This window comes from Trachurus trachurus (genome assembly GCF_905171665.1).
Source record: "Trachurus trachurus genome assembly, chromosome: 13".
Taxonomy (NCBI): Eukaryota; Metazoa; Chordata; class Actinopteri; order Carangiformes; family Carangidae; genus Trachurus; species Trachurus trachurus.
The window spans coordinates 33,640,543-33,667,529 of record NC_139892.1 but is presented as its reverse complement, the minus strand read 5'-3'; the positions used below and the strand labels follow the sequence as shown (position 1 = coordinate 33,667,529).

The window sequence follows — 26,987 nt, the reverse complement described above, 5'->3', positions numbered from 1 at the left end:
GCCCTGTTACTGAGCATAAACAAATAGAAGCCAGTGGAGAGCCCAGGAAACAGCTACAAGGACAGGCAGTGAAGCTTAATAAAAACAAATGGCTTATAGAAACCAAAAAATACTTCTGCTTTCTTTCTCTCTTTTCCCTCCTCCCACTCTCCTGCCTCCCTCTATCTATTCCTCCCCTACGCTCTGTCGCCCTGATGCATATCACCCAAGCAAATCAGAGATGCAGAGGAATCTCTCTCTCATTTCTCACTCCTCTTTCCTCTCTCCTTGCATCTTCCTTTCTCTCCATCTCCCTCTGCCCCCCCCCCTCCTCCTCTCCTTTCTTTCTCCATCTTTACCTGATTTCCTTACCCACCTTCCCTTCCTCCCCCTTCTTGCGCATGTGGATCTCATTCTCTCTCATTATGATGATTTGAGATTCAGCTTCAGCTGCTAGCCCATTAAAACCAAGCAGCAGCAGCAGCAGCAGCAGCAGCAGCAGCAGCAGCAGCAGCAGCAGCAGTAAGCCTTGCCTTTCCTTATACTGCAGACAGACAGCTAGGCAGCTTCTTAAGATGGCCTCTACTATGCATACTGCATTATAAACTCAAATACAAAAATGGCCCTTGTCTGCGCTGTTCTTGTAGCCAAATATAATATGGTGGAATTCTTGCATGCAGCAGAGATGGTGGCACACACACACACACACACACACACACACTCACACACAGACATGCTGAATGACCTTGGCAAATGCCACCTCTAGCCAAACTGCCATATCTCAGTGCCAGCCCTTGATGAGACCTCCCACTCTTCAGGGAGGGATGTTGAGGACTGTACAGGGATTGGGTAGTGGACAGAGGAGGAGAAAGAGGAGGAGGGGGGGGGGGTGGGGGGTTCTGCTGTTAAAACCTAGATGTTGGTATAGGCAGGGGTACATGGGCAGGGGGCAGGAGATTGCCAAGGCTCTTTCACGCTATCCTGCTCTGTTCTACATGGCTGGATCCATATGTATGTGTACCCAGAGAGTTCATCCACTGGTGCATTTGGACTATCATTAACAGGAGACATCCCCGAGCAGCCCACAAGTATGATGAATAATGTGAGAAAGGCAATCGCTATGCGCCGCACAGCGCTCGGAGTGTGTTTGTGTGGTTAAACCCTGAGTTGGATTCAGAAGTAGAATAACATGCATCAATGAATCCAGTGCCATGGTGCATTGAGGTCCTCTGCTCCTCCGCTTAGACCTCACAAGTGAGCAATGGTGCTTTATTTTCAGATTCTAAGGATCTTTCATTGACCCTGTGTGTGAAATCACATACTGGTTCTCTCCTGCCTTTGACTTGAAGCCAATTTCAAGCTCTTGTCTTCATAAAGCCTTCATAGGTGGCATTCTCCTCAATGACAGATAGCAGTTTAAATGCCCTTCATCCAGAATGATCATTGGTTGACAGAACAGCAAGGCACACATAGTGAGTTCATCTGATAATACCTGAGAGGGGGAGGATATTAGAATAATAATCGTCTTCCTGCTTGAACTTATTCTGAAAGTTTCATTACGTGAGTTTGAAGTTCGGATGGATGACAGAGATGAACATCACTCAAATATTGAACAGATCCTGCTCCTCTCTTGCTAAAATTTTATCTCACTTTTATATATTTTGGTTGGTAAAGGACTATTCTTACTCTGCATGCACATGCCTATGCACATCACCTTAAAACTCATTTAAGAACAATTTGTTTGTCATTTTTGCTTAATTATCTTATTTGAATATGTAAACAAATTCAAACACATTGAATGCTACGAGTAGGAATTAAGATTATCTTCAGAGATCAATTGATTTCTTACATTCATTTTAATGCTGTTTCATCCTTTCCATTTGCTGGATAGGAGTGGCTGTCTTCCTGATTTTTAGACCTGAGTAGATCAAATTTATAACGCAGAGTACATCTAGGATTTAATCCAGGGTCACTTTGTTCTTGTCCTTGTCCTTGGTTATTGTGTCTTTTGAATTTTTGACAGCAATTGTATTGATCAGATTTTGTCTTGCTTATCCAGGTAGGCGTAGCATTTACAGCAAGTACCTCAGCTTACAACGTTTGATTCACAGGATTTGTTAGCAGATAGGCTTAGTTAGAGTTAGGCTTAGGCCTCTGACAGGTGATTGTGACAAATCTGTTACCCTCAGGAACGGCATCAGCAACCATCTACAGCAAGGGGGGAGGGGTGATGTCTGAGTCTTAAAATGAGACCAGGTGCTTTTTCTCTCTCTTTTCCTATCACTCTCTCTCTCTCTCTCTCTCTCTCTCTCTCTCTCTCTCTCTCTCTCTCTCTCTCTCTCTCTCTCTCTCTCTCTCTCTCTCTCTCTCACCATGTCACAGTGGTAAATTGAAGAGGACCAAAAGCAGCCACACATTCATCATCTATCACACATATACAGTACCTCCACCCCTTATTTCCACAACTTCTTCAACCCCTCAAAAGTCAAACTCCACCACACTCATCGGAGCCTATTTACAAGTCCTGGTCTATGTGAAAAAACAAAAAACAAAAAAACTTTGGTGGCTCCACAGGAGAGCTGCACAAAATCTGACAAACTCTATGAGATGATATCACTTGTATCAGTGTTGGTTGGTTCCAAGTTTGAGCATAAAAAAATCCCACAAAACAAAAACTGAAGGTGTAGCGTTGGATTGAATCGAGCACACCAAACCACTGTATCCTGCTCCTCAACTCTGTTTAAGGCTTTCAGCTGGGGGACACATTTGCCATAACTGCACCCAAATCTCTAGCCAACGTGGCGGCCAGTTGAGTTGCACTGTGTTAAAAGTAGGTGCCAAAGAGAAAAAGGATGTGAGGAGTAAATAATATGATATATCTGGTTCTGCTACATCGGCTTTGATCCTTTTTTTTTTTTGAGTCTGGCAATATTGAGGAAGTGTACTGCTAAATCAATGACACACTTTCACTCCTGTGCTTACTATCTTTATTATATCTTGATACAGTGTAAAGGTCAGTGCTAAATTTTGTGTCCAATGGGCTGCGGCGATGTGTAATGGTGAATGTGATGTAGGACAGTTAATAAATTTAACAGTATGGGAGCCCAGCGAAGGGAAAGAAACATGTTGTTTATTGAACCCTTCTGCTCACGGTGGCTCTGGATTCTCGTCCTGTTGAGCACGCTTATCTCCAGGAGTCGCACATCACCATGCCATGGGACGCCGGATCAGCTGACAAGACCACAAAGCATGCCTGACTAGCCGCCCTGTGTGTGAATGCAGGCGTGTGCAAGAGCACAGCGCGCCTGCACATACAGTACATAGTTGTTTTCAGCAGGGGACTTTGTGCTTGACTGCTTGTGTAACTCTACATATGCTGAGTGCTGTATGTTTGTGCGACAAGGAGACAAAAGAATTCCCAGAGAAGAGATTGTTTGAGAGAGAAAATCTGGATACATGAAAGGTTGTGATGTCACCTTAGCTGGACTCCCCATGCTCCCTTCCAGCATCAGTGTCCTCATCATCATCATCATCATCATCATCACCATCACCATCCTGGGATCTTTTTTCTTCCGATCCTCCATCAGTCTTTCCTCTTTCTCTTCACTTTCCTCCCTTTTTTTTTGCTCTTTCTCTCTCTCTCTTGGTCTCTTCTTTATGTTCCCTCCCCCTTGATCTGGCAGTGACATTGGGCTAAAGTGGGACAGAGTGTAGGGGGGCAGTGAGGCAGAAGAGACAGAGAGACAGTCATGCAGGGAGGGAGGCAGGGAGAGCTGCTGCTCTGCTGTGGTGGTGCCCCCCACCCCCCCCTTCCTAGCATGTACCTCGGGCACTCCTGGCCCCTCAGCCCTCCCCGCAACGTCTGGGGAACCCGCTTTTAGCATGTCACCACTACTCCACTCCAATCTGCAACATCTGTCTCTGCAGCTCTTTTGCCTCCCATCATCCCTCATTTGGTTCTCCTGCTCTGACTCCTCCTCTTCATCCTCTTTTGGGTCTCTGTCGCCAAGATGCCCAGCAACAGCAGAGCGGGTGCATCATCACGGTGGCGCAGGCGAACGAGGGGAGCCTTCTCTGCCTCCTTGCCTTTGCTTCGCTTTGGCCTCGCCTCGCCTCGCTCCTCACATCCGCCTGCCATGCGAAGTGCACTCATCCGCACGCGGGCCGCTGCTCCCCGGTGACCTCCCGCTCCCTGAGATTCACTATGTGTCACTGTGGTGCTGTGCGCACGCTGTGGCACTGTAGTACTCCCACTGAGGACAACATGGCTTTACAAAGGGCAAGGCATTATTGATTTGTGTGAGAGTTAATCACGTGTGCCGGCGCTCGCGCGGCGTTGGCCCCTTCTCGTACGCTGGGAAGGGGCCCTGAAGGCAGCACCGCATGTGTGCAGATCACAAAGTAGATACAGTGTTTTTTGATTCAGACACTTTTCATGTTCGGCGATGTGATTGTGATGTGTGCTTTTGGTTCCAGCCTGTGTTGCATTTAGCACAGTCTGACAGTTGTGACTCATACGACTCAATCAAGAGGTGATGCAGGTGTTTGCGTGTTTCACAAAGTCACAGTTTCTGCTCTTCTAAGACAGAATTTTTAGACTCAAATGCGCTTCCTGTTTTAGGTAGTGTGTGGACACCAGGTGTAAACATAGTAAATGATTAAGCTCAAATGTATTTGTGTGGAAAAGGCCTGAGGCTCATTGTTTGTGCCTGTGTCATTCATAACACCAGCTTTCAGAGTAGAGGCACTTGAATGAACATGAGGCTGTATTTTCTTTTAAGGGGGCAATTCATGAATGAACACGCTTGTGAAGGTTTTGACCAAATTAACCGATATGAGAGAGAATAAGTCGGTGAGCGGTTCTAAATGTCTCTCCTAGCGCTGTTCAAAAGTTTGACACAGAGTTTCACAGGCTGTTTTCAGAAAATCAGTATATTCCCTGTTTGTTGTGTCTTCCTCTTCATAATAGATGACAATCACACAAAACAGACCTTTGTGTGAAATTAGACTGTTCACACACTGTTGTTTGCATTTTCCACAGCAGAAATAAGATCACGCTTTGGCAGAGTTCGCCCTTTGTGTGCATTGTGACTTGTGTGTGTGTGTTTATAATGCATTAGATAGGTCCCTTTAGCCTTCTCATGACTGGCGAGCATGTCTGTATCTATTATCTATGAGATTGAATAATTAAAGACAAAAGCGACACAATGTACCACATGTTGACAAGTCAGGAGTATGTGTTTGTACTGTATGTGTGTCATTGTCAGTGACCAAATGCGGTTGGATCCATTTATTTTTCAGATGCATGTTTTTGTTTGCACTCTGACATACGAAGCATGAATTTAACAGAGAGGAGAAACAAAGCAGAGCAAACAATCTGAGGCTGTTTTGTGTCGCTGCATTTGTTTCAGTGTTTTTTTTTCCCCCCTCTCTACCCCACTTTCCTAACCTCTTTTCTCTTCATCTCCTCATCCAGACATCCATTCCTGCCTCCATCTTGCTGTTTGAATATTTATGGCCATTCCAATTAAGGTTGCTTAAGTGTGGTAGAGGCCTTCAACCATTACAGAGGGAGAGATGGAGGTGAAGACGAGGGGGGAGTGGGCTCATGAAAAGAAAACAAACAAACAAACAAAACAAAACAAAAAAAAAGATGATCAGATTTCTCCTTCTTTCTATTTCTTTTGGTTTGGATGAGTGCATTTTTCCATTTTCTTTATTTTTTTCTTCTTCTTCCTCTCTCCTTTTCTCTCTCTCTGTAGTCTCAGGCATGAGTTGTTCAGAGAGGGTGAGGGGTGTGTGGGTGTACGGGGTGTCACCTTCTAACAACAGATATAGAAAGAGAAACAAGTGGAGACGGCAGCAGAGAGATGGGGGTAGAGAACAGAGGAACGAAGGAAGAAATGGATATGGAGAGAGAGAGAGAGAGAGAGAGAGAGGGAGGAGGGAAAGACAAAGAAGAACAGGAGACATGATGGTGGTGGTGTGTGTGTGTGTGTGTGTGTGTGTGTGTGTGTGTGTGTTTAGGGGGGGTGCAGCTGGCATTTGACGGTGAAGCATGCCTTTTTAATGAGTGCTTTAGTCCTCTGCATACCTATCCTCAGATCGCAGCATCACACTGAACCTTGAAAACAGACGGAACAAGGAAGGAGAGGAGGATGAGAAGGTCAAGGGTTGGGACTGAAAAACCGGAACACGTGTAGAGCGATAAGAATAGAACGAGTGTGTATCTGTGTTTTCCTCTTCAATTATTCTGCCTCTGGTTGCCGCGTGTGTCCTGCACTCATAGCGAGAGAAAGAAACTGAGTCCGCGACGTCCACACAACTCTTCTTTATTAACCTTCTTCTGTTAGTTTGACATAACCTCTTCCCAGTCCTTCTGCCAGCTTTTGTCTCTGATTGAGTCAAAGAAAGTGGCAGTAATATGCCGTCCTTGTGACTCTTTTCTGTGTCTGGCTTGTTCTCAGTAGCACTTAACTATTATAGACTACTTTGAATGTGAATAGAGAGGAGATAGGAGCAAGCGTCATTCATTTCATACCAGAGAGAGAAGGAGGGAGAGAGAGCGGGGCTCAGATACGGAGAGAGCTTATTGTAGCTAGGTGTAGATTTCCCTTTGTCAAACACATGCCAATTCTTCAGACCCAACAGAGGAGAGGAGAATAGGAAAATGATAGCAGCGGAGAAAAGGATGAAGGGAGAAGAGGGGCGGGTTGGAAGGCGGGAGAGGAACAGAGGAGGAGGAGGAGAGTGGTATTGATTTGACACTCAGGGAATCACACCGCAGCTCTGTTCATATTCATTCATCTGCCCTTGTAATGGTGGTGTTAATATGGCAGGTAGGGGGAGAGGGCAGGTGGGGGATTTAGGAGGATGAGAACATTTTATTAGAATCCAATCTTTATTATCCTTCACCCCTTCACCCACCTCTCGCCCCCCCCCCCCCCCTACACACACAGACATGAATGTATGCACTGATGCACTTTCATGCACACACTGACTCATGCCCTTAGATCTGAGTGGGTGGAGGTGAGGTGAGGGTGTTAATTACATGTTGGGCCTGAATGGACTCACAGTTGGAGAAGTCATGTTTTATATAGTGTGTGTGTGTGTGTATGTGTGTGTGTGTGTGTTGCAGTGAAGGGGCTTATATACAGTATGAGCAGCACAAATGAAATAGCTTTTAGTAGGCCTTCCCAGTGCCTCCTTGAAATCAGCCATAATGGGCCCGTGGTAATTATCAAATAAATTAGCTAGGGGAAGGAGAGGAGGAGGAGGAGGAGGAGGAGTGATCAGGACTGACTTCCTTCATTCTTCATTCTGAAAACCATGTTCTTTACCTACTCCCTATTTTAAGGCATAATGCTTCATTTTTAACATTTTGCACCTCATTTGTTCCATCAGTTGTCCTGTGTGGCAAAAACAATCAATGACACATTGGAATCGTATGAACTATTATTTATTATAATATAATAATAATATAATAATAATAATAATATTATATTATTATACATCACCCTTTTTGACATTATTTTTTCTCCTTCTTACTTGTTATGATGGGAGCACGTTATAAGAAAGTTGACACTAACCTGGCCTAACATGATGTTTCATTTTGCACTTGCTCCACTAGTGGATGACAGTTATGGATTAAAATTAAGTCATCACTGCGCTGCCATGTGTGTCATTGTTTAAACTATGCTCTTTATGCCCTTCACTGATTATAAGCCGTGCGATTGTTAAATCATTTCATACACTGTTATGCCCTTTTATTATACGGCGCATCTGTCACACTGTATTTACCGCTCACAAATACATCCACTCTGTTTACCTGTGTTGGCTTCTCTGTGCTTCGCTGTTTGTCTCCAGTAGGGAGTTGACTGACTGCTGGTAGGCTGGGCTGTAGCACTGGGCCATATGCCACATTACTATTTTATTACTCTGGTATAGTATCCATCCACTGTAGCTAACATTACCCTAAGACACACACTCTCACACAGACACACACATAGAGTTAAATTTTGCCAACCGTTGTACCACCGGGACGCGTATGTTGAGACTTTACACAAGAAGGTTTTCCTCCAGCAGCAGAGCTGTCCATGGTGCTGGTGCTACCTTTGCTAGTATTGCTGAATAATTTGTAATGTAGCTGTCCGTGGTGCTGATGTGGTGTGAACGCTGGAAATTTGCTCTGTTGAAATCACTTCTTGGGTGTATTTGTGTATTTTATGTGATGTGCATAGGTTTCATAATGAAATGTTTTCTAGATTTTGATGCCATTTACACACAGCTCTGTTTCTCTTTTTGCGTGTATGTATATTGTATTTACTTTTGTTGAGATTCAGTAGTAATAGTTAACCTCCATCTGATTCTCTTATTTCAACATCATTAGAAATCCTTTAATTTTAATTTTTAATCTTTTTTTTTTTCATTTTTGGTTGTACTAGCTTAATTTTGGAACAGGTGGAAGCATTTGTGCATTAAAAGCCAGTTGCTGCTTCACACGTGTTAAAGCCCGATGTCGTCTGTGTGAGTAAAGGTTGTCCTGTTTGTGCACTTCCTATGTGGCGTAAATAAACTTGTACACACACCTATTTCATTGCAAGATGTGGAGCAAAGTGTGTGAGAGAAATAACTGGCTGAAATTAGCATTGAGGGTAGATAGAGATGTAGCACAGGGAAAGTATCAGTGGAAAAGAGGAGGCAGAAATGAAAGAAAATGAAAAGTTGAACCAGGAGAAGGAGAATAAATAAGGAACATGTAGGTGTACTCAACTGTCTGCTCATTGCTGTGGCTTCCTGTGGTGAGGCGCTCTGCAAAAAAAAAAAAAAGAAAAAAAAATCACACACATACACTCACAATTTGTTGAGTGCACCCTGTAAATGGGATTTGTGAGACGGTGGGAGTAACAATGTGTAGATTGTGAGTGTATGTGTTAGTGGATGCGCAATACAAGTCTATTTGCGACCCTGGTTTGTATTGTGTGGAGCCTCTGGCCTATTTAGCCTCCACATCTGAAAGGCAAACCTTGAAAATAATGCTCATGACAGTCTTCAGAATCTGTTTTTGTTTAAGTAAAAAAAAGCACAAGTGCAAAATAAAGTGACATGCACATAGAGATGTGGTAAGCTCCTCTGTGTCCCGTCGCCCGGGCCTGTGAAGCAATTACAGATCCATTCAGCAGTTCCTCTCCTCTGATCTCCATCGCCATCATTTAAATGGCTGATTCCGTTTTTACCTCTAATGAAGGGTACTCTGTCGCACACACACACACATACACGGCAAACACACATGAAACGCACACTTGCACACGCCGCTGTGTGCCACTGCAGCGCCCCCTACCCAGCTGTTGTCACGTGAGTGCACGGGCCCTAGCAACAGCGAGCGAGAGAGCGAACAAAAAAGAGAGATCCTGGCGAGAGCAGGGGAGAGGGGAATGGTTAAAGAGAGGGGGAGAGAGAGGTAGAGATGGGAGGGAGGGAGAAAGAGAGAGGGAGGGAGGGAGGGGGAGCCGTAGAGCATTAATAAGTGATGAGTCCAACAGTGTGAATTGCTGTTAGTTAGCATTGCTGCAGCGCCGCCTTCATTTGCATGGCAGCACCAAGAACAAACCCCCTTACCTACGCCATTTCCTCTCTTGCTCTGTTTCTCTCCCAATCACTTTCTTTCTCGCTTTCACTCACTCTTTTATCTATTTCGGTCTCTTTCTTTCCCTCCTTGGTCTTGCCAGCATCTCAAAAATCTGTACATCTCTTTTCTTAGTTACTTTCTTCTCCGTCTGATCTGCTCCTCTTCTCCCAGCCTCCCTGGTGGCTACAGTATTTCCTACATTAACTTGATCATGGTTCTTTTTCTCGTTGCTTCCCTCATTATGATCGTGTTGCTATTCCTTCCCTTTCTATTTGATGATAATTTGTGGAAAATGGCAGCCATACAGTAGTAGATGGAGATATATTTAGCCGTGCCTTTCCTGCATCCCTTCATCTTCTGCCTCCTCCTCCTCCTCCTCCTCCTCCTCCTCTTCCATCTCTTCTCCCCTTCTTCTTCCCTGTCTCTCCCACCTATCTCAGAGAAGAGGGGTGTCCTCTCTCTTGAGAAACTTGGGAGAAGACAAGTGAAGCTTCAGGGCTCCCTAATCCTTTTTATATTTTGTGTGTGTGAGTGTGTGTGTTCCACCCCTTTCTGTCTCTCTGTCTCGTTATTTGCATGTATGTGTCTGTCTGTGGAATTTATGGCATACGTGCACACACACACACGCGCACACACACACACAAATACGCACACACACACACACACACACGCACACACACAAATCCAGCTTCACTCTGCACTTGGCTTGACTTCCTGCCTCAGGCTGATCAGCTGAACTGATTCCATTACTTACAGACCCCCCTGTAAGAGAGGGGAGAGGAGCACAGACAAGGAGGAAAAAAGGCAGATATAGAAAGAGGTAGAGGGCAGAGGGGTGACTGGAGGGAGAGAGATCGGGAGAGGAGAATAGATGTCACACAGATGGGAAGAAAAAAAGGAGTAAAAGAAGGGTAGGAAAGGGTCGGGAAATAAGGAGGAAGTGAAGCGATTTTGCACCTCCCTTGGGTGTGGGATAGACCTCTGAAATTCTCATCCTGCCTCCCACAGCAAAAAAAAAAAAAAAAAGAAGAAGCAGACACAGAAGCACATAGATACACACACTCAACAACAACAACAAACTCCTGGAGGCGTAGGCAGACTAGACGAGAATTGATCTCCTCTCCCACAAGGAGAGGCTTGCAAGGGGAGAAAGAGAGCAAGGGAGAGAAAGGGAGATAGACGGAGAAAGACGTAGAGGAATTGTTTTTACCCATGTGTGGCTCTCGGGCCTGCAGGCCCCTCATCCCTCTCACTCCCTCCTCTGTCGCTCCCAACGGCGTGTTTCTCTTTATCTCCCTATCTCTCCCTCCATCAATCTCCATCTGCCGTCCTCCTCCCTGTAGGGTCAGAGCTCCTTCCTCTCCTCCACTGCCTTCCTCCATCGCCGCTGCCTGCACCCTCTCCGCTGTTTTAGGTGTGTCACTTCTCCACAAGCAGCAGGAGAGCGAGTAGTGACTAAATATCAGGAAGAAAGAGCAGCACCCCCCCACCCACCCCCAGAAAAAAGGGGAAGGGGTGGTGAATTCAGAGCAGTTAGTGGAAGATAGAAGAGTTCTGTTAATATTACACCTCATATGAGACTGGATAAGCACTTCAGTGTGGATATTATCAATTAATTACACAATTGTTGGAAAATTCATCAACAGCACAAGTGATAATCAACTAATGGTTCCACTCTTTGAACCATGGGGTGGCACAGTACTTACTTCATGTACTGTATGTGCAGGTAGAAGAAACTGTCACTACATGTTTCAGCTGGAGATGCACATGTACATGAATGACAGACAGCTTTTAATATGATTTTAGTATGCAGAAAATACATTTATATTAATACTGTAGATGGATAGATACATTTTTCTTCATTTTTTCTTCATTTTCTATCTGGGACGAATAACGAGCTGTGTCAATAAAGTGTCCATCGTGCTTTCTGTGGTGAAAAAAAAAAAGTTTGGAGATGTAACCTTAGAATACGGACTAATAAAGGAAAATAAAATATGTTTGTTGCAGCATTTTCAAAACGGCTTTTGAGAAAGAAAGAAGGACAAAATGAGCAAAACAAACAAACAAACAAACAAACAAACAAAAAACCACACAATGAGAATAGATGGAGCTTTCGTTTACAACCGCTGCTGTAACTGCTGCTTTTCTTTCCCTCCATTCTTAACCATCTCTGAATTTCTTACTCTACCCGCCACCACCACCTCCTCCTCCCTCCCTCCACCCCCTTCTGGTCTGTCTTTCTCTCTGCAGGCATGTTGTGACAGGGTGTAGCAGTGTGTTATACAGGGTTCTACTCGCCAAGTGCATATTATCCTGTAAGGCTTAATACCCAGGTTGGAACAAAAGGGCAGGCTCGGAAATTACAGCTTACGTCGCTTAGCACTCAGCACAACAGTCTGACTCACATGAAAATACGAGTGTGTGAACTTTCGGGCATGGATACTGTATATATTCAGAAATAACACACACACACGTGCGCGCTCTAGACTCAGATAAAAAGCAGATCCTCCCTCTTATTGATGATATCAGCTCAGCACAGATGTGACAGGATGGAAGGTTTTTGATTAAAAAAACTGTTGTGGATGAAATCTGTGAAATCCCTCTGTGCATCTGGAATGACAGGTATTTTGATGATCAATTAAAGTCAAGTCAAATAAAACAAGGTGGCACATGGTAGGGGCAGCTTTTAATAATATGCAGCTAAAGCAAAGTTTAATTTCTTCAGAGTTAAAGGCTGATCAGAGTCAGACTCACACGTCCATATCTCACCTGCCTCAGTGAAGCACTGGTGTCACAGTTTAAAGTTATCTTATTGGGTTCAGAGTAATTATAATGGGCTTTTTTTTTACTTGAAAAAACTTTTTGGGGGGATGAATTGATTGATCTAATAAAAAAATCAACAGATTAATCGTTAATGAAGGAGACGGATGACTAATGAGAAGACCTTGTGTGCGTTTTATCTCGTGAGTGAAAACCTGTTCAGATTGACACAAGGAGCAAAGCCTTCAGTCTTCTTCACTTCTCAGTCTCGTTAGAGTGATAGAGTGTGAGTGTGTGTGTGTGTGTGTGTGCGAGTGTGTGTGGCAAGGAGCCAGGCCAGTCCTCTCTGTTTTAATAAATCTCCTTTGGATGGAGCTGTACAGCCATAAAATGCATCGATTGTCGTTGCTCACATTGTGGCAGGACACACACACACACCCACACCCACACAAGCTTGGTTATTCATACTTAACCTACACATTCCTATCTATACATGTTCATTGATCTGACACAGAAAACCATGTATTGACATTTTACATGCTTTGCGTACAGATGAGCATGCTTGTATTAAACAATAAATATACATTTTGTCAATCAAAACACAGGAATACGAACAGAGGAAATCAGATTATTGACTATTATCTATTGATTCAATAAGAAAAAAAAAAGAACGCCAACCAAATATTTACATTTTCACACTACAGCGGCCTCTCTTTACCAACAAGTCAACACATCTACCAGCTAGCAACCCAGAATAAGTTTGCTGTGTTGTGACTAGGTGCTGACCTATTGCTCGAAGCACGTGTGTGTGTGTGTGTGTGTGTGTGTGTGTGTGTGTGTGTGTGTGTGTGTGTGTGTGTGTGTGTGTTTATGAGTCTGTGTGAGCGAGTGTGCTGCACATATTGCCAGTGTTCAACTATTCAATACACCTGCGTTTTACTCAAGCTTTCTCTTGTCAACACTGCAAAAAGACATTGAAACATCATGTACAGCAAACAACTGCCAGCACACACTAACACACACACACACTAAAATAGCATTCGCATAACCAAACAATCTGCAATCTACTATAAACTCTGAAGTGCACTCTGTCTAAAATAACCCTTTGGGGGAACAGAATACAAAAAGACTCAGAGAAGCGGAAAGAATCAAACACTGAAATACACTCTCCTCGTCTCTTTTCCTTCCATCCATCTCTCTCTCTCTCTCTCTCTCTCTCGCGCGCGCATACACGCACACACACATGGGCACACACTCACTCTATTGACATGTAGATAAATCAGAGGCAGACCAAAAAGTCACTGATGTGAAATGAAAATGACACTAATCTGCTGTTACCATAACACACAGAGACGCATCAATTATTAACACCTACAATAACCCTCCTCTCTCCTTTCTCCTCTCTTTCTCTTTCTTCTCGTCTGTCTCTCTCTATTGTGTATATCTCGCCAGATGAATGGGACAGAGTGTGTTAAAAGCTCCCATGTGTTCACCTAAGTGCTGTGGCCGGGCCTTTTGAAGACATGTATATTGCAGTCATCCACTTTTTTTTCCCCTTTTAAATCTGTGGTTTCTCTTATGATGGAGATTCTGGTTTCCAGTTCAATTTGATCTCAGGCTCATATCACCTCCAGCTTCACTCAACAGCAGATTTTCTTAGTTTGGTTTGTTTGTTTTATAGCAGTCACCCACATACAGAAATTACACACAATATAATGAAGTGGTTTTAGATCTGAGGGATGGAGAGGGTATAAATGGGTCATAATAAGCATTTAGAATAGTGATTAAGTGACCTCTTATGTGTGATTTTATTTTTATTTGCATCATTTAAATACTTTCCAGAATGTGGACAAATCATTATAGTATATCAGCTTTATTTATCCTGCACTCAATGTTAACAAAAACAAGACTGATTGAAGTGGATTCAACAGCAGCCGGTGACAGCCAGGGGTCGAGGGATTATGTTTTGGGGTTGTCTGTCCACCTGTCCTCTGAGACCTTGAAGGAATGTCTTCAGATTGGACACAAACATTGAACTCAAAGATGATCTAATTTGATTTTGCTGTGCAAGAGGTCAAAGGTCAGGGTTAGCCTGGCCTCACAGAACATTTGACCATAACTGACAAAGTCATACGCTAGTTATGACACACAACAACACAAAAGTCTAATAGGATAAAATGATGAAGTGATGACATTTTATATCCAAAATGGTCAAAGGTCAATTTCGCTGTCATACTGTATCATAATGTCTTGCTAAAACACTTCTGGACATTGTTCAACACAGACAGGGGGATTGTCACCATAGGTTGGCAGCAATTCTAGTTGATCACATACTGAAACATATAGTGTAACATCATAACGACGGGTCGAAGGATGAGGCAGTAAAATAACATAACAAAAAATCCATCATAATCAAATCAAAGTCCCCAGGCTGTGATTATGGGATGGAATATTTGATTAGATGACCATAGCACTTAACACAGTGAGTAGGACTCAAAACAGGAAATCTGAAGAACCCCGGCCAATGTAAAACCACCCAGCACCTAAGATGCAAACGACACGGCGCATTTGTTACCCAAATATGTTGACTAACGTACCCTTCTCCCCTCTGCTCTCTTCCACAGGTAACCGCTTCTTCCTGACCTCAACTGGCGCTCTGTATATCTCAGAAGTGCAGAAGGAAGATGCTCTGTCCACCTACCGCTGCATCACAAAGCACAAGTACAGCGGAGAGACTCGCCAGAGCAATGGAGCCAGACTCTCTGTTATGGGTAAGCAACAAGTTATTACTGTATGTCCTCTCTCTGAATATCTGCTAGATGCCAACCACGATGTGAACTTTGCCTTTTCTTGTATTGACATTTTCTTGAATAGACTTAGAAGATAGAGGCTTTATTCCAAGAATGCCCACCATTATGGAAATACAAGTATTGGTTTGATGCTGTAGGTTAGACAAGAGGATCAATACCATTTCTGTGTAAGATGTTTGTCTTTGTTTAGCATAAAACCATGTGCCAGTTTTACACTACACATCAAACAAACTAGAAAGAAAAGGGTAAGCTATAGAGGTGCTGTTAGTTGGCTTGTGTTATATTTGGGTACTTGATGTTTCTCTGTTTTTTGAGCTAATTCACGGTACAAACATGGTGTGGTATTGATGTTCTGATTGAACTCCCAACAAGAAAGCGAATAAGTGAATTTACCAAAACATCTCTGGGCAACAGACAGGATAAAAAAATAATAATTCAAGGAGAGATTATCCTAAATTAATATATATATCCTCTAACATGTGTCACCCACAGACCCTACGGAGTCCACCCCGTCAGTGCTGGACAGTTTCCAGTCGGGTGAGGTGCAGGTGGGGCACAGTGTGGAACTGCCCTGCATCGCATCCGGATACCCAAACCCCACCATCCGATGGCTGAAGGATGGCCGGCCGTTACCCGCGGACTCTCGCTGGACGCGGCGCATCACTGGCCTCACCGTTTCAGACTTGAGGCTGGAGGACAGCGGCAACTACATCTGTGAGGTCACCAACAGCTTTGGCTCCAAAGAGGTGACGGGTCACCTCAATGTCATAGGTGGGTGACAAAACTGACCTTCTATGTATGTTTCTCCTGCTGTTTTACAACCAACATCTGTACACTGAGCCAAAGAGTGAGAGGGACACATGTAGTCAGGGCCGGCTCTAGCCATTATGGTGCCCTAGGCGAAATTACTCCCAGGCGCCCCCCCCCCCCCAACAATGATCAATATTGATCATAACAATAACATAGCAGTGTATCTGTATGTCCCCTCTGACCCTGAGATACACAACTTACACAACAATCAGTAAAAATTCATTGAATCCTGGGTGAAGACATGAAAAAATGAGTCTCCCTACAGTCATGAGAACAACCTGTTGTGGTGCTTGAAATGGGTATACGGAAGTCTTCACAAAAGCAGTGGAATATTCTGTATGAATAAAGGCTAATAGATAAATGTAGAAAACAAGTTAAAATGAAATTTTGTGAAATCACTTTTTGAGCATAAATGTTATCTGTCATTCTGTTTTCACAAAATTTAGTAAGTTATGTTGGAACATATTATATTATTCCTTTTTAATAGGTTTTGCTTTGCATTTAAATTAACGTGGGATTATCTTTTGTATTAAGAAATAATAGTACCAACCAGTTATACAAATAGTGAAAGTGACACTTTTTTTTCTTTCCCATTTGTGGCGCTGGCGCCCCCTGGATGGACAGCGCCCTTAGTATTGGCCTACTGTATACTGCCTATGCCACGGGCCGGCCCTGCATGTAGTGGATGTAATGTCAAGCTTCTGGACAGGGACAATCATTTACAACATCATTTCATTTCCATTGGTTGTGCCCCGCCCCCCCGTGTTGCCTACACGCCAACCCGAAGCCGCCCTCGCATTTGCCTATAGTGAGCCTGATCTCCACGGACGGCTTGTTCCCCCCCGCTGTGCTCTCAAACCTCACCGAGGCGCCGCTACGGAGCAGAGCGGTGACAGAGCAGAACAGTGGTCATGCAGGCCTGTCGCTCGCTGCGTGAGGGAGGGGGGGAGGAAAATGATATTTTCTAACAGTGCTGTGCATGTGAATGAAAGAGATGTGTGTAGCTGATGCAGATAGACAAGATGGCACACTTGTGGAGAGAGTGGGGGGGGAGGGGGGGGGTTGAGTGTGGTTGGGAAAGAGGGGCTTCACCCCTAGTGGATGCTGGGGTAGACCGGGCGCGGGGCACATCACTGCACAAGCCACAAACCTCCTGTGACAGGGCAAGGAAGGTGGGACACACACACACACACACACACACACACACACACTTGGGGACACACGTACAGTCCATGCACTCGTTCCCCGTGAAGAAAGCCTTACACATACACTGTCACTCACATACATGTACACACACACACACACATTCAGCAGCAGCCTCCAGCGCTTAACACCAGCTGCTTTATTGCTCACTGACATTTTCTCCCCTTTCTGTTTCTCTGTCTCGCTCTTCCTCGCTGCTTTGCACACACACACACACACACACACACACACACACACACACACACACACACACACACACACACACACACACACACACACACATGAATATTGTACCCAAACAACAAATTCAACAATCTCACCTCACCAAAATATGATTTGCATTGCTTGGCCGGCACAGCGTATACGTAGCTCTCTTCAGATTGCTTCCATTCAGTAATGCAAATAATAACCAGTGTACCGTCTGAGGCGAGCCTGCACACACACTGAGCACTGTTCCTTCAATAAAATGTGAATGTGCAGGTATGATTGACATTTCAAAAAGCATAATGTTTCTGTCTGACTTCTTTCTTTTTTTTTCTCTCTATCTCTGCTCTACCCGGTCCTCTTTCCATCTCCAGAGCCATTGCGGGTCACGTTGTCTCCCAAGAACCTGAAGACAGGGATCAGCAGTACTGTCATCCTCTCCTGTGCCGTCCAGGGTTCCCCCCACTTCTCTGTGTCCTGGTACCGTAACACAGAACCCGTCCTGCCCGATCAGCACTTTTCCATCCAGGGAGCTCACAATGAGACATTGTTCATTTCTGCTGCACAAAAGAGACACTCGGGAGCTTACCAGTGCTTTGCCACGCGCAAGGCCCAGACTGCCCAGGACTTCTCCATCATCCTGCTGGAAGGTGAGGACAGACAGGGATGACCACAATCATCAACGTGTGTGTAACAAAAACTACCCAGGGTTATTATACTCTCATGGAGGCAACAGTTACGTGTGGTTCATGTTACATGTTTACCTCCAACATTATGCCTCTTGTTAAAGGGATACTTCACCCAAAATCAAGAATTCACCAATTTCCTACTCACCGTCATGCAAAGGAAGGGTTTGGAGAACTTTAGGAGTCATCAAAACGCTTTTGGAGTTTCCAGGGGGGGTCCGGCTGGCAACGGGTTTTCATATAATGGCGGTGGATAGAGTTCACTTTTGAATTGTCCAAAACACACACTATGAAACATCCAAATACCTCCATACTGCTCGTCCGTACTGACCCAAGTGTCCTGAAGCCACGATATGAAAAAGTTGTTCGGAAAAAATGATGTGATCTCTGTTTTTAGCCTTGTTGTAGCAGTAGCTCCCAGTGGCTGCGCAAGATTTGCTGTGAGATGTTCTTCCGAGTTTACATCATACATCCAGTGGTTTACAACGATGAACGAACATCTCACAGCAAGTCTCACGCATGCGCACAAACATCAACAGAGCCACTGGGAGCTACTGCTACAACAAGGCTAAAAACAGAGATCAAATTAATATTTGCGCAAAACTTTTTCATGTGGCGGCTTCAGGACACTTGGGTCAGTACGGACGAGCAGTATGGAGGTATTTTGATGTTTCATAGTGTGTGTTTTGGTTGATTCATTCATCATTGATATCCATTACATGTATATGAAAATCCTTTGCCAGCCGGACCCCCCCTGGAACTCCTAAAGCGTTTTGATGACTCCTAAAGTTCTCCAAACCCTTCCTTGGCATGACGGTGAGTATCCCTTTAACATCACTTGTGTGTTTGCTACCAAGATATCTGATTGCAGGACAAGCGAGAGCTTATTGATTTCCAGTAATTGACATATAACTGACACATTGACACTTGCATTGCATTTCTGTTGTGCTCTATCTGTTTTAATCTCCTCAGAGATTCACAACACATTTTGATCTTATGAAGGATATTGAGTGTATGGACTCATACACACTTGAAAACATGTTCATTCATGTTTATCAGTCAGATAAGAGAAACAAAAGTGTTTGAACATCTTCACTTGGTTAATTCTGGTACATAAGTGATTTTCTATCTTGCGCCACTTGCATTAAATCTACATTCACGTCTCTCGTGTCGTAATTGTCTCCCAGATGGCACACCCCGTATCGTTGCCTCCTTCAGCGAGAGGGTGGTGGTCCCGGGTGAACCTTTTTCCCTGATGTGCGCCGCCAAAGGAGCGCCACCTCCCACCATCACCTGGACCCTGGACGACGAGCCTGTGGCGCGGGACCTGTCGCGTGTCAGGGCCAGCCAGTACACACTCTCCGACGGCAGCACCGTGAGCCACGTCAACGTCAGCAGCCCGCAGATTCGCGACGGAGGAGTGTATCGGTGCGCCGCACGAAACTCGGCCGGTAGCGCCGAGTACCAAGCGCGCATAAACGTAAGAGGTGCCTGTCTACTTTTCAATATCAGTCATACAGAGGCTTCTCATAGCCTGACCCCTACCCCCACCCCTGACCCATATCCTATCCTGTACCCTTCTATATCTCTACCTCTATCTCTCTGTGCGTGTTTTGCATTTTCATATGTATATTTTTTCTACTTTTTCTTCTTGTTTTACTTCTTAATTTTTTATTCAGTCTGACTTTACTATCTGCAGAAGTCAGCGTTTTATATGTTTGTCTGTCTCTTCAGGCTTACTGTCCTGTTGTCTGACTTACTGCAGCTCTGCACATAAAGAAAATAAACTCCCAAACTCTACCTGTACGCACACTCACATGCACACGTAGGCTTAGTTAAAATGGAGAGACTATAGTTTCATGAAAGGAGAGGAAGTGAGATTAAGGCAACGTGAGACAAATGAGAGAAGAAACTTTAGACGAGACAGAAGCAGATGGGCAGAGACGAGAGAATAGATGAAACAGGAGAACAGGAATGGAGAAGAGAGGAGTGGGGGAGTGCCAGTGTGTGTGTGTGTGTGTGTGTGTGTGTGGGGTGGAGGGTTGATGGTGAACTCTGGTGACAAGACTGGTGAAGTCAGTGTCGTCAGAGATGACAAAGATGAGGAGTGACACCGATGGACGGGGCGGTATCGCTGTCTCTCCCTCTTTCTTTCTTCTCCGTCCTTTGGTGAGATGTGTAGTTGTGACATGTGAGTCTGCTCTAAGCAGACATGCCAGGATGATCACTGGAGTGAGAATGAGCCCCATTGCCAGAGAGCTTCAGCCCTATACGCACAAGCTAATACAGCTAATAAACACACACACACACACATGGACACACGTGCGTAAATACACATGCGAAAGCGGCAACGCACTACTATGCTTATCCACTCACTGAAATGCGATACACTCAACTTCTCCCACTCAGCGAGGGAGGCCAGCAGCAAAGAACACTGAGGCGCACAGACACAGGCAGCGCACGTGCACGCTGTAGCTGCGTTTGCGGGTGAGGGTGTGTGTCAGCGTGTGTGTGTGTCTGTGCGACGGTGCTACTGAATAATACATCTTTGACTCGTCAGAGCTGTGACTTCAAAGCTCAGCACGCGCAGCGAAAGGGAGGAAGGAGAGAGAGAGAGGTGGGGGTAGGAGGGCTGGAAAGAAGAGACAAAAACAAAGATACAAGACGAACAATGGTGAGAAGGTCAGAGCAGAAGTGAGAGATGATTGAGTGATAGCTCCCAGTGTCTTCCACTAATGCTAAACACAGTTTGTGTCTGCCTGCCTGTCCACAGCCTCTGGTCTTTTGGCAACGATACACGCTGAGCCAGTTCAGCTGTGTTATGAGCTGTTATATTTTCTGTTCACATTGAAATTATTTTTTTTGTTCCAGTTAGTTTACCTGTTGTGGCAACTATTGCTCAGTCCCTCACTGCCGCTCAGAGTATACGTCGGCATGACCTTTGAAGAGTTTTCAGCACAGATGTTGACCGACGATATGTTCAAAAAAATGCAGAAGTTACATGTAGATGATGCAAGCATGGAAAGTGCATTACGGATTATCCACGACCCATGGTGAATAAAAAGTGCAGTGGACACACACACACACACACACACACACACAGAAATGAGTATCAGGTTGTTAATTCTGCAACAGAACTGGGATCCCACAGCAACCCGATACAGATGTGGCAGGTGCAGGAGATATTTACAGTGAAACAGTTGGAAGTGGTTGGTCAGCATGAATGGAAATTCATGTAGGCCTATAAAAATATGACACTTTGTCATGCATGAGCATACCCATGAATGTAAATGTGCGTCCTTCCAATAAAGTGAAGGCATCCAAATAAAGTACCAAAAAAAAAAAAAAAAAAAAAAACTCAGGTTAGTTGTTCTCCTCTGTTTCACCCACTCACTTTCCCTCCTGTCTGCGAGTCACTCTTTTTAGATCACTCAGGGTTACTTTTGTTTAAATGTCAGTTCCATTTAATAAAACCGCCATCGCTAATTCAATCTGACTTGTAAACAGTAACACCGTCACTGCTGCTCTGAAGTCTGGCATCCCATCCCTGTATTCATGCATCTAGTTAGTGTCTGTTACTAGGGGAAACCATGTGAACTACCCATATCAGATAAACTGGGGCACGTTCCATAACATTTTCATCCACATTCAGTTCCTCTTATACCTGAATTTGAAACTTTTCTAACTCATCTCATTCATGTCTGATAAAAGTAGCTTAATAAACAGCCAGGTAACTTTATAGACTTAGAAATCCCCCCAAAAAAGTATTTCTGTGTGGGATGGGCTAAACAGATACTCAGCAGCAGACCGTTGGGCAGAGTGTGTCAGTGCTCCAGAAAAAACTCCACAAATAAAAACTCATTTTTATTTTTAACACAACATTCTAACCCCTCTCTCTCTATTTCGCTCTCTCTCTCTCCCTCTCTCAACACCCCAACATGTTTTTTTTTTACTCTTCTGTCCCTTCCCTCCCCCCAAACTCCCCTCCCTATCACCCTTCCCCTATATTCCTAAAATTCCATGACCTGTTTCTGACATCATCAACTAATGGTCTTCTTTTTTCCACTCTTTTCTACCTCTGGTCAACCCATCTCTTCTGCCCATCTCTCTCTCTCTCTCTTTCTCTCTCTCTCTCGCTATCAGGTCCCCCAAGGATTCGGCCCATGAAGAACATCACCGCCGTGGCGGGAAGAAACACTTTCATAAACTGCCGTGTCATTGGGTACCCTTATTACTCAATCAACTGGTACAAGGAGGGGCTTCTGCTGCCTGACAACCATCGCCAGGTGGATGTTTTTCTTTGATGCTCAAATAAACATAAAATAGCTCAAAACTTATTTTCTATACAATATTATATCAAATGTATACACACTATGAGTATGTAGGTGCATATCCTATCCTGTACATATTGTATTTCTTACAGTAAGTGTTCTTAAAGGTTTAGGCACTTAAACACTAAACACCAAACTTTAATACCAAATAACTGTTTCAGCTGATCGTTCAACCTTTTTTATATCCCTTTATGTACAAAATATGCAACCAAAACATGCATACCTATGTGAAACACAATCATTTTACGACACATTTTCCTACGTGTGATAATTTTGTGTAGAAGTATGTTTTGCGCTCTTCTGGCTTATCCCAATTTTTTGCATCCCTTCTTATAGCCTCTCGATTTTGTCATTGTGCTCTTCCTGACATACTCCGTGATCATTTCACATAACGTATGCTCTTGGACATTTATGCTCTTACCCTTATATACTGTAACCAAAGCCAAGCAAGAACTTGGCGAGGAAGAGTTTCATTGAGATACACATTCATTCTGACCACTATCATCTATAGCCTGTGAAGCACTTCTTATTGCATTTTAGATTAGGCCTAAAGCAGAAGTAAGTGATCCGGTCGTTTTGGCTAACTTCTTGTCAGACGATGGAGTTAGCAGTCCCCGCCCTCGTCCCTACGTCACCACATTCACGCGCATCCCTTGGCTGCACAGACAGCGAGGACCGCCCCTTTATGCCGTTCTCTCTCCTCATTGGATAAAGGTTGTAGGATACAAGGAAAGTTTTCTCCTCGGCTTACAGCAGAGCAGAGTGACTGACATACCAGTGTTTCGGACCAAACACTCTATATAAGTGATTGCTGTCGGAAGATATAACTATTTAAGACTTATATTAACACAAATATTCCGCTTACTTCTGCTTTAAGTTACCTGATGTTTTGTCTATGATTTATTTAATCTGTGTAGCAGAAAGGATTTCCATTGGATTGGACCGAAAACATTTTTTTTTAAAAACCCACAAATGAATGAAGGCATATCAATGGGACTCGTTTTTGTCTCAGATTGAGCCATGTTTTAATCTTAGCATCACCTCATTTAATACATTCTGAGCTCTGTAAATGTGTAAGTGGACCACATGTGTTGTTTCTGCATTTGACACTTCTGATGTCTGTTCAGGTGGTGTATGAGAATGGGACTCTGAAGCTCAGCGATGTGCAGAAGGGAATGGACGAGGGAGCCTACGTCTGCAGCGTGCTCATCCAGCCACAGCTGTTCATCACACAGACTGTTTATGTCACTGTCAAAGGTCAGTTGCAGGGCTAAAGTTTGTTCCAGTGTTTCACACAATTTTATTGATTTCATTTTCTGCCATTAAAAGCCACATTAATATCTTTAGAAACAAACATTATACATGAGCAGACATAAGATTGCGTGTGTGTAGGTGTACATCGTATGCCTATTTGTGTTTACGATTTGTTTAATCAGGTGAATATCCTGCATTAAAAATGATAGAAGACTGTAGTTAAATCCAGCTTGTGTTACTGTGTCGTGTAAGGCTGTGTGGAAAAAATTATGAATGTGGATGTGAGTCATTGTAAGAGGGATGGAGAGTGAGTAAGGCTGGTTTGGAGCAGGAGGGTGTGAGTGTAACAGAGGGAGAGGAAAGAAGAAAGCTGTATGCATTGCCTCTAATAATCCCTGATTAAGGGGCGGAGTGGCCTAGGGTCTCTCAACCACTCAGCAATTACGTAGAGCAGGAGTGCTATTGTATAAGGTGTGTGTATGCCACATACATATACATGTACGGTATGTGTTAATGGCAAACAATGTGTGTGTCTATGCAAGTGTGTGTGTGTATGTTCCACATGTCGCCCTGTATGTTATTTCGCTCTGCTCTCTGCGGTGATACCATGACATGTTTGTTTTAGAAAGTTGTCGAGTGTGATTGTGGGTTGTGTGTGTGTGTGTTTTGGTTTAACATTGGTAGATGTGTGAAATGTGCGGTGCTCGGGTGGTCGCATACGTGCATTTGCTGGATGTGTGGGTGTAGGTATGTGCTTGTATGAATGTGTGCTCGTCATGTCTCTGATTTAATTAGATGGATTTTAACGAGGCCCAGATTAAATCCCCCAGATGTCTCAGATGCCCCCCCCCACCACCACCACCACCGCCACCACCACCGCCGCCGCCGCCGCCACCACCGTCTCCCTTCCCTCTTCCTGCACTCCAAGCCACCGCCATCACCTCTGCTGGTCTCCATGGCAACGCTGTTCTCCCCCCCCCCCCCCCGTGGATGGGGCTCTAATTAGAGCAGCTATTATGGGCTGGCTTTAGCAGGGCAGTGTGGGGTGGAGTGGAAGGGGTTGGTAGGGGGCACCGGCGGCTGCAGAGTGGGTAGTGGGGTAGCAGGCCTGGCTGTGGCGGTGTGGGTCCAGGCTTATAGGGGAGAGACAGGAGGTTTATCAGCGCCTATAATCAAACAGACCGGTATAGTTTCCCAATCAGTCTGCCAGGTGGAAATGACACATTCTGAACCATGCCCTTCAAAAAATAATCTAACTCTCCCTTTTTGCCTCTCTCCTCTGTTTCTTTCTAACTCCACCTCTTCTCTCTTTACATCACTCACTCTCCCAACCCATGTCCTCTCGATGCCCCCGAATCTTCAAATCTGTGTGTCTTCCCATATTCTTCCTGTCTTCACATCTGACTCCCTCTCTTTTCTCTATCCTTCACTTATTCATATCTGCCTCAAATCTCCATCTTCACCTCTCACTCACCCCACTCATTTAAACAACCCTGTGACTGTTTTCATTCATCTTTTTTTCTTTATTTCCATTCCCTCTTTGCCTCATTCCGTCTTCTCTCTATCTACCCTTTATTTCACCCTGTTGCCTGTCCTTGCCTTTTTCTCCTCCACTTTCCTTATCATCTTATATTTCCTTGACTTGATCTGCCTCTTCTATCTTCTTTCATGTCATTGCACTATTTTCCTGTCTATTACTTTTACTCACCTACATTTCTATTTACCCTTCCTACCTCCCCATACATCTTACACTCTATCTGTCTTCTTCCTTCACCTCTCCCTCTATACCTCCCTCAGTTCCTCCACTGATCCAGCCATTTGACTTTCCGCCGACTTCCATTGGTAAATTGATGTACATTGCCTGCGTGGTGTCGTCCGGAGACATGCCCATCCGCATCACGTGGCGCAAAGACGGGCAAGAGATCGTGGCCTCTTCAGGCATCACCATCGACACTAAAGAGTTCATGAGCTCCCTCCAGATATCCAAGGTGTCGCTCAAACACAACGGCAACTACACCTGCATTGCCAGCAATGACGCTGCCACTGTCAGCACAGAGAGACAACTCACAGTTACAGGTAAGAAAAAAAGGAGTGTGAGAAGTGAGTGAAGCAAATATGAAAGTGATATTCAGAAAAGGTTGAAGGAGAAAGGAAATGGGTTAGTTTTAAAGAAAGTGATTTAGTATTGCTCTTCAATAACGTATGGTTGAAAACAAAGCAGCAGAAGCTCATAGTATGACCGTCCCTTTCGTCCTTGGTGGTCCTTGGTCCCTCCTATGTGCAGCACTTTGGTCGACTGCTGTCGTTTTAAATGTGCTATACAAATAAATGCTGACTTGACTTGACTTGACTTGGTGTGCGTTACATTGCAAAAACACAATCTTTCCCATTATGCAACCAAATGGCATCTTTCACTAGCCTCTCCTTGCACAGTAAAACTCTCATATTTTAGATGATGCAACAACCAGTTTGTCAAACTTTTTCTTTACAAACAAGACTAGGTCAAAACCAAGTATATGACTGGACTGCAGAATCAATATAAGCGAACTGAAAACGGTTGTGTAACCACTGTAAGCACCTGGCATCGCTGCATTCTGCCTAGTCTCAGCCAGTTTCAGCTCTTTATCCATTTGCTTCTTTCATGCTCTCTGTTTGCATATCTGAAAATCAGAATTACTTTATTGAACCCCAGAGGGAAAATATTTTTGTCTATACCATATTGATTTCCAACAAAGCTGTTCTTGTGTATCGGACATTGGAGTAAGTTTGACTGAAGCATGTTAAGACTACATGTTTACCAGCAGCGGCTTCCAGGTCATTTCCAAGCTGCTGCTCTGAGTCCGCTAAAATCCAGATTTTGTTACCACAAGGTTGTATTACTAAATCACCAAACACAAAGGTTAAAGACTAATACTATGCACTTGTAAAATGATCAGTCTCTGGGAAAGTTTGGGTAGACAGAATATTATATTTTTTCCACATCTAGTGCTTTTCAAAAGAGCCAACCTCTGTTGTCTCAGAGTTGGCCAAAAAGTTGACTGACAGATAAGGGACTCAGTTCTTTTTGAGTTCACATTGAGAGTTCACTTAAAAGAGGACTGAGAACTTTCTGTTCACACCATAGCTCCTCTAGAGCGCTCAGAAATAGTTGCTGTTGCTGTAGTCTACTTGTCTTATGCACATTCCTATGCACATTTAAGTTTAAACCAAGAGGTCGAATAAGACTGAAACCAGCCTTAAGCAGCCATTAAGGCTTTAAGTGGAGAAGGCTGGGCCCAGTCAAAGTAGAAAGACAAGTTCATATGAGCCAAAGAAGATTGAT

The 26,987-nt window shown here is 44.2% G+C and overlaps 1 protein-coding gene across 2 annotated transcripts in view; it reads left to right on the top strand.

Annotated features, from left to right (window-relative positions):
• The window catches only part of dscaml1 (Down syndrome cell adhesion molecule like 1), a gene marked incomplete at its 3' end in the record, with an annotated part of 90,183 nt that overhangs the window by 35,832 nt on the left and 27,364 nt on the right, over positions 1–26,987 (top strand). For both annotated transcript variants that reach the window (XM_083984514.1, XM_083984513.1), the window contains exons 3-9: positions 14,992–15,138; positions 15,670–15,948; positions 17,769–18,044; positions 19,268–19,567; positions 22,224–22,366; positions 23,539–23,668; positions 25,463–25,741. In XM_083984514.1, the coding sequence (XP_083840640.1) occupies positions 14,992–15,138; positions 15,670–15,948; positions 17,769–18,044; positions 19,268–19,567; positions 22,224–22,366; positions 23,539–23,668; positions 25,463–25,741 (1,554 nt within the window). The remainder of the gene's footprint in view (positions 1–14,991; positions 15,139–15,669; positions 15,949–17,768; positions 18,045–19,267; positions 19,568–22,223; positions 22,367–23,538; positions 23,669–25,462; positions 25,742–26,987) is intronic.